Source organism: Mus pahari, chromosome 14 (genome assembly GCF_900095145.1).
Source record: "Mus pahari chromosome 14, PAHARI_EIJ_v1.1, whole genome shotgun sequence".
In the NCBI taxonomy this organism is placed as follows: domain Eukaryota; kingdom Metazoa; phylum Chordata; class Mammalia; order Rodentia; family Muridae; genus Mus; species Mus pahari.
Window position 1 is genome coordinate 46,490,523 of NC_034603.1, and position 8,020 is coordinate 46,498,542.

An 8,020-nucleotide genomic window follows, 5' to 3' on the forward strand; every position below is an offset into this window, starting at 1 on the left:
GGATTTCTGAGTTCGAGGCCAGCCTGGTCTACAAAGTGAGTTCCAGGACAGCCAGGGCTACACAGAGAAACCCTGCCTCAAAAAACAAAACAAAACAAAACAAACCCTCCATTGTATGGATGTACCATGCTTCACCAACCATTTCCCCAATACTGATCATTTAGTTTCCAGTTTCTCTCCTATTGTAACTAAGAAATACCATAAGGCCGACTCTGGTGCGTTAAACCTTTCCTATATTTTATTTGCATAATCTTTATTACACAAAATAAGATTCTATGTTACACATTCATACTTCTAAGGGTGCAGTCCTACTCTTTAACTTTCCTGTTGGCAACCTGCAATGGTCCATGCCTCAAACGCAGCATCTTCTCAAAGGGCAAAAGCTGATGCGGCCAATTCTAGGAAGCTCAATATGTCCCACCCGCATGGAGGCTCTTGGCATTACTTGAACAAGGGCTGCTGGGGACAAAATGACAGCATGTCATGGCAGTCACCAGTGACATCATCTGCCAGCACAACCAGTCCTCCGAGTGGAGACACGCCATCACAGCAACTTGGTTGAACGACAACCCAGGTATCCTGGTCTTTGGTCCGGCCTCGGCCAGGGCCTTAGGGGATCTCTGTATCCATAGTATAAATCTGAATGAGATCAGACACAATATCGTCAATGATTGGCTTGGTAAGGTCATCACTAAATACCTGCCACCAAGGCTTCTCGGCCTCACCCTCTGCAGGCACCTCGACTCCGTAGACCTGCAGGGCCAGGTAGAGCACAGCCACGGCTAGGTGCTGAGCCTGGAAGCGGAGGCATAGCCCCCCATGGTAGCTATCTCGTAGCAGAGCCCAAGCTGTAACCGAGATGGGGGTTCGTTGCCAGCTGTAACGATTCAGCCAGTTCTTGAGGGAAATCAAGTAGTGCAGCAGGTACTTGTGTGGATGCTGGAAAGAGACTTGGAAGCGCAGAACTCGTAGCATAAGAAGCTCACATTGTACGATGCTGTCTCGTAGCTCCCAGAAGCGGGAATCCAGCTCCAACGGCTCACTGCCCGGGTTAAAGTACCTGTGCGACACGTTGATGATGTCACGAGTACGCAAGTGTTGCTCCTCCACTTTGCCGGCCAAGTAAATGGAAGACATGGCGACCAGGTAGAGGTCATACGCGTCCAGGTTGATCTCGCAGAAGAACTTATGGTAAATGGTGCACGCGGTGGCGATGGGGATGGACTGCATGCCTAGCTTGACCCCTGCCTCCATGATAAACCGGGTTACTCGGAAGTGCACCCTCGCCTCGGGAGCGGGCCTCTCCTCGGCTCGCGCCGCCGCCGTCCCTCTTTCGCAGCTGTCTAGCCGAACAGCCTCCATGAGGCCCAGCAGGCCGCCCCGGAAGGAGAAACGCTCCGGCGCGCCGAGGCCGGCTCCGGGGGTCCTCACGGAGGGGGCGTGCCGTCAAGCGGCCACGCCCCCACCCGCCCTGCCGCCACACCCACCTTGCCCGACTTTTCCTCCCACATTAAAAGATAGTCAGGAGCAGCTTGCTGGAGACGAGGAGTGCTATTTTTAAGACATTGGAGAAGATACCACTTTTGATTTAAGGGACTTTTTCACTGTTCCTGAGAATCCAGGCTATGGAAAGGATGAGGGCCAACCCTCGCCCTGGCATTTGCCTCTGTGACCCTGGGGGCTTTGGTTGATCCTCTACATCTCATTCCTTAGACACCATTTGGGGTGGTTGGCTGTCCCTTCCTCATGGAGTTCTTGTGAAAAGTGAACGAGTGATGTAGGCAGATCAAGTGTGCTCCCTAAGTTTGGCTTTGATTATTTGTTTGAGTCAGGTTCTCTACACTTAGCCCAGACCGGCCTTGTAGTCTTGATCCTCTTATCCCAGTCTCCTGGGTCCTGGGATTTCAGGTGTGCAACACCACACTCAGTGATGTTTTGTTTTAATTGAAGAGAGAGAGAGAGAGAGAGAGAGAGAGAGAGAGAGAGAGAGAGAGAGAGAGAGAGAGAGAGAGAGAAAGAGAAAGAGAGAGATCTCAGGACAGGGGTTCTCTATTGTAGCCTTAGCCCTGGCTGTCCTGGAACTCGCTCTGCAGACCAGGCTGGCCTCCAAATCAGGAGATTCGTGCGCAGCCATCACCCAGCTTCAGCTCATGAACTTTAGCTATTACTAATTTGTTTTGACGAATCTTTCACTTTCATTTATGTCTTTATATGAATTAAGACTTTAAGTGGGAAAAAACACCCTAAGCCATAGGGGTTCTAAAAGAGGTATATGCATTAGACTACGCATCAGACATGGATTTCTCAATCTCAGTGGTCTTTAGCCACCGAGAAAAGCAGTGCCCCACAACTTCTATCTTTCTCATTTGGCCACTTGTAGCACACTGCTATCTTCCTCTTTAAATGTTACCAATTAAGACTACATCTCAAATTGTATTTATTGTTTTGTTGTTCTTGTTTTTTGAGACTGGATCTCACTATATAGCCCAGGCTGGAACCTCTTATATAGACCAGGCTGGCCTCACACACAGAGAGATCTGCCGGACAAATGCTAGGATTAAAGGTGTGAGCTTTCACATGCTGCAGAAGACACTATGTTGGTAGTGCTGGGGACAGATAGAATCCAGCACATTATCCGTGAACTAAATGCCCCGCCTACTTCAGTATGACTTTTTTTTTTTTTACTATGTCAGAGGATCCTATTGAAACACGTCAACAGTGGTGGTATAACTTGAGAGGGAAAATGGAACTGTTTCCGGAGCTCTGTAGAACCCCGACTTTTGTAGGAGAACACTCTGGTAAATTGAGACTGTTCATCCTGGGTGCAGAGGCCTGCGTTAGCCCTCAAGGCAGAAGGGCAGAGCAGCCAGTGTCTGCTGCAGCTCCCCCCTCCCCCGAAAGCAGCTGTAAATCCATTTCCTGTCTTGTAATTATGTCTCATGTAGTAATTAGCCCCTTCATATCAATGAAGCTGAATTTCCATGGGTAATGAAATGAAGCCCCAGTGTGTGAGACAAATTGAAATGTGGCAGGCAGGTGATGGCCTCCCAGATTTCCTTGGGGACAAAGGAAATGACCCTTCATGTCCAAAGGCCACTGTGTGTGTGTGGGGGGGGGGCTGGTGCTAGGTGCTCCTCCTCTCTGATCCTTGCTCCCCAGAGTCTGCGCCCTTCTTTCCCTATGCTCAGCCGACCTCTGTCATTAAGCAATCAAGAGCACGCTGATGCACAGGCTACCCAGGTCTTGCCAGGAAAGGGGAACAGTAGCAGCTTTCCGAAGTCCTGCTCCCTTGGGCCCTTCTTCTTCCCTGGAATGTCTTCTAGACACTGTCCTTCAAAGGCAAAGAGATCTCAGTGAGTTCAAGGCCAGTCTACTCTACATAAACAGTTTCTGGAAGGCCAGCGCTACATACTAAGTGTTTTTTGTTTTTTGTTTTTTGTTTTTTTAAAAAAAAAGGTCTGAGGGCACAAGGATATTTCAAGACCTTGAAGCCCTAAAGCCAACACAGAGCCATGTCTGGGGGATTGTATTTGGGCTTTCCCTGTACTGCTGGGCTGAGTGAGGCTGGGTGTATAGATGCAGCCTCATGGCCTTGAGAAAGAACTCAGTCTTGGAAAGAATATCATCCTCCAACTCTCCAACTCTCCAACTCTCCAACTCTCTCTCTCTCTCTCTCTCTCTCTCTCTCTCTCTCTCTCTCTCTCTNTCTCTCTCTCTCTCTCTCTCTCTTTCTTCTCCTTCCTTCCTTCCTTCCTTCCTTCCTTCCTTCCTTCCTTCCTTCCTTCCTTCCTTTTTGACACCAAGTCTTTCTATGTAGCCGAGCATTGGCTAGCCTGGAATACCACATGTAGACCAAGCTAACCTTGAACGCATAGAGATGTTGCTTGCCTCTGCTACTAAGTGCTGGTATTAAAGGTGGCCCTCTTCTTTCTTCTTTCTTTCTTCTTTTTTTCTTTTTTGTCCTTATCCTTTCCAGGCTTCTCCCTGTTGTCAACCTATTTTGGGGACACCCATTTTCCTCTGGCTTTGCAGTGGATGGAGTGAAGCACACAAAGTGCACCTAAACTGTTAGGAAAACTAAGAATGAGGATTAGACTCCCATTTCTTTTCCTGCTCCAGCTCCTCCTCCTCTCCTTCCTCCTCCTCCTTCATTTGTTTTTCAAGACAGGGTTTCTCTCTGTAGCCCTGGCTGTCCCGGAACTTACCCTGTAAGGTAAGTTCCAGGCTGGCCTCAAATTCACAGAGATCTGCCTGACTCTAAGTGCTGGGATTAAAGGCATGTCTGGCTTCTTTCTTTCTTTTGTTAGACAGATCTTGTATAGTCCATGCTGGCCTTGAACTCCCTTCCTTCGCCTCCTTAGTGCTGAGATTCCAAGCATGAGCCATCTCTCTCTCTCTCTCTCTCTCTCTCTCTCTCTCTCTCTCTCTCTCTCTCTCTCACACACACACACACACACACACACACACACAGTCGTACCCTTTTCTTCATATATATATACATATATAGTAGGTGTGCATGTCTGCATGTGAGCACAGGTGCTGGCAGAGGTAGCACTAGGTCCCCAGGAGCAGGAGTTGCAGACTATATAAGCTGCCTGACTTGGGTACTGAGAATCAAACCCAGGTCCTCTGGGAGAGCTGTAAGTATTCTTTACTGCTGAGCCATCTCTCCAGTCTCCAGCCTTTTCCTCTGAGATGGTCTCAGTAGGTAGCTGGCCTTTAAACGCCTCCTGCTCTGTCCTTCCAAGTGCTGGGATTATAGGCATGCATGACCCTAGCTGGCCAGGCCTTGAATCCCCGAGAAAGCTCAGCCACTAATTAAGTCCCTTAGATCCTTGATCTCTAAAAGGAGGACAAGGGTTACTCTCATGCCTACCTCACTGGACTGAGGAAGAGGTAGGGAGTTCCTGGCTTTTCAGAGAATTGTCTAGGCAAGCGTGTCCATCTCTGCACACAGTGTCCACTGAATGCAACATGTTCCTTTGTCTGCTAGAAATGTAAAATTATCAAACAGAGCAAAAATGTTATGCCCATTACTTTGGATATTAAGGTTCAGTTCATTGGAGAGAGAGAGAGAGAGAGAGAGAGAGAGAGAGAGAGAGAGAGAGAGAGAGAGATCTCCAGAAAATTCCAGGCCAGGTGTGAGAACAGGCTGGAGCCTTGGAGAAGAATCTGAGAAGATATATCTCAGAGTTCCACAAACTTATCTCAGAGCTAGATCTACATATGCATATTTCCTGGCTTTTGTTCCATCCTTTTTATAAATTGTAACTCTGCTGCTGGCAAGGCTAGGAGAAGCTAAGAATTTCTCTCTTCCCAGCTCTGGCCAAAACAAATCCTTTCCTTTCCCAATTCCCATCTCCCAGTTTTTTGGTAAAGAAGTAAGCAAGAGCTCAGAGATCTCTAGAACACGCATGCTTCTGTCTTACCTTCTTACTCTAGACCCTACTTAGCCCTCACCGCACATCCAGACGTTCTGGGAGGGAGGTATTGTTCATCCGACATATAAATCAGAAAGTTGTGGGACTGGAGGGGTGGCTTGGGGATTACGAGCCCTAGCTGTTCTTCCAGAGGATCTAGATTTGATTCCCAGCACCTACATGATAGTTTACAACCATCTAATTTCAGATCCAGGGAATCTGATGCTTTCGGGCCTCCAAGGGCATCAGGCATGCATGCACAAGGTGCACAGACATGCATGCAGGTACTTGTACATATAAAAATAAAATAATTTATAAAAAGAGTAGCCAGGGAGTAGTGCCCCCCTTTAATCACAGTACTCTAGAGACAGAGAGAGGTGGATTTCTGTGAGTTTGAGACACACAGAAAAAAACCTCTCTCAAAAAGCCAAAAAGCCAAGAGAGAGAGAGAGAGAGAGAGAGAGAGAGAGAGTAAAGAGGTCACCCATGGTCTAATGAATAGTAGATGAATATTATATGTTTTCTTGAGACCAGCATTAATGATTACACTGTAATGTGTGGTGTGTGTGTGTGTGTGTGTGTGTGTGTGTGTGTGTGTGTGCGTTTCTCCTTAGGTAGTGTTCTCCAGGCACTGTCTACCTTTTTTTTTTTTAAGATAACTTCTCTCTCACTGGCCTGAAAAGGTGAGGGTGGCTCAGGGACTCCCAGGGGTCCTCTTGCTTCCACTTTCCTAGCACTGGAATTACAAGCATAAAAGCATGCACCATACCACCATACTCTCATTCTCTGTCTCTGTCTCTGTATCTCTCTCTCATGTATAATGTATGTATGTATGTATGTATGTATGTATGTATGTATATATTATATATATATGTATGGCGTGGGTGTATACATGTAAGTGAAGGCCAGAGGTTGATATCCTTGATTGCCTGGAGCAATCCTTGATGGCTCTCCATCTTAGTGTTCTGAGTCAGGGTCACTTACCGAACCTAGAATTCATCAGTTCAACTAGGTTGACTAGTCACTGAGCACCAGGGATCCACCTGTCATTGCTCCCAACCCTAGAGTTACAGACACAATCTGTCCTTACCAACTGTGATGGTTAGTTTTAATTGTAAAACTGACACAATCTAGAATCACCTAGGAAGAGAGCATCTAGATCAGGCTGGACTGTCTTGGAGGGTCATGGAAGAAAGGTAGTGTTTGCATTAGCTGATGTGGGAAGACCCAGCCCACCTTGAGTGGCACCATTCCCTAGGTTTGGGCCCTGGACTGTATATAAGAGTGGAGAAGGTAAGCTGGATAGTATATTTCGTTCATTCTTTCTCTTTCTTTCTTTCTTTCTTTCTTTCTTTCTTTCTTTCTTTCTTTCTTTCTTTCTTTCTTTCTTTCTTTTTCTCATTCTTTCTGTCTCTTTTCTTGCCTGTGGATGTGACCAGAGCCTCAAGTGTCTGCTGCCTTGACTTTCCTGAAATGATGGACCAGAATCTGGAATTACAATCAGAATGAATCCTTTCTCCCCTAAGTTGCCTTCTTTGTCAGGGTATTTTATCATAGCAACAGAAATAAAACGAGTACACTGACTAAGCATCTCCCAGCCCTGGTTAAGCTGTTTCTAAGAATTTGGGCTTTTGTTTATGTTGCAGACACATAGTCCTGGATTCATACACAGACACCAATTTCTCCAGCTTACTGTTGTGTGCTTTTCATTATAGCTTTGGCAGGAAATGGCCTAATACTTGAAATGAGTAAGCTCTGAGTTTCATCTCTGCAGGGTCCCAGGGGCTGACTTCTCAAGCTGCCTCCTCAATAGAGCAGAGAAAAACCTCAAAATGGGGTGTCCCTTTCCACTCAGAAACCCTTAAGGTTTTGTTCTTTTTCTTTTTGGCAAAACTAATGACATCTACCTTATAAAATTGTTGCTGGTATGAAAATACATGTTTGCACATACAGGACAGCGCTGGTGGCTGGAATGTAATTCAGCTCTGTATTTTGTGTCTCCCATTGCATGTACACACCCACATACCTAGCCTGCAAGAAGCCTCGGGTACCATTGTCAGCACCACAGAAAGCTGGTCTTGATACACATGCCTGCAGTCTTGGCACTTTGGAGGACAAATCTGGGGGCAGCCCGGGCTACAAGAGACCTTGTCTCAAACAGACATATTGAGTACTTGGTAGCTGTCATTTTTACCACATACTCCTAATCAGCTATTTCATGAAGTGCTTTTTATGCACACAATTCTCACCTGCATGGTACAACAACTCCATAAAGTGGGTGGCAACCTGGGCTGGAGGTTAAGTTCAAGGCTAACTTACCTTACATTCAGACTGTCTCTCAACAAATACACACACACACACACACACACACACACACACACAGCCCCTCATATTCTTATGCTTCTTCATGCCTTTCTGGGCTTTCCTTAGGAAAACCGCTGAAGCCTGAATGTGGCAGCAGGTGGCTTAGGTACTTGGTGAGAAGTGGGGGTGGGGTGGTGCTAGGTGACCTTGCAGTGAGCTGGGCAGACTCCGAGATCTCTAGCATCATCGCCAACTAATGTTGGGGATGCTGTCTTTTAAATGACTTGTAAAGGGTC

The 8,020-nt window shown here is 46.8% G+C and overlaps 1 protein-coding gene across 1 annotated transcript; it reads right to left on the reverse strand.

Moving 5' to 3' along the window:
- Positions 1 to 216: 216 nt before the first annotated feature.
- Ccnq (cyclin Q) lies at positions 217 to 1,423 on the reverse strand. Its single transcript, XM_021213299.1, has one exon. It carries the CDS (start codon positions 1,360 to 1,362, stop codon positions 610 to 612), a length of 753 nt encoding a protein of 250 aa, XP_021068958.1. The 5' UTR covers positions 1,363 to 1,423; the 3' UTR covers positions 217 to 609.
- Positions 1,424 to 8,020: the final 6,597 nt, after the last annotated feature.

Coding starts and splice junctions, on each gene's coding strand:
- Ccnq (XM_021213299.1), bottom strand. CDS start 1,362: ATGGAGGCTGTTCGGCTAGACAGCTGCGAAAGAGGGACGGCGGCGGCG.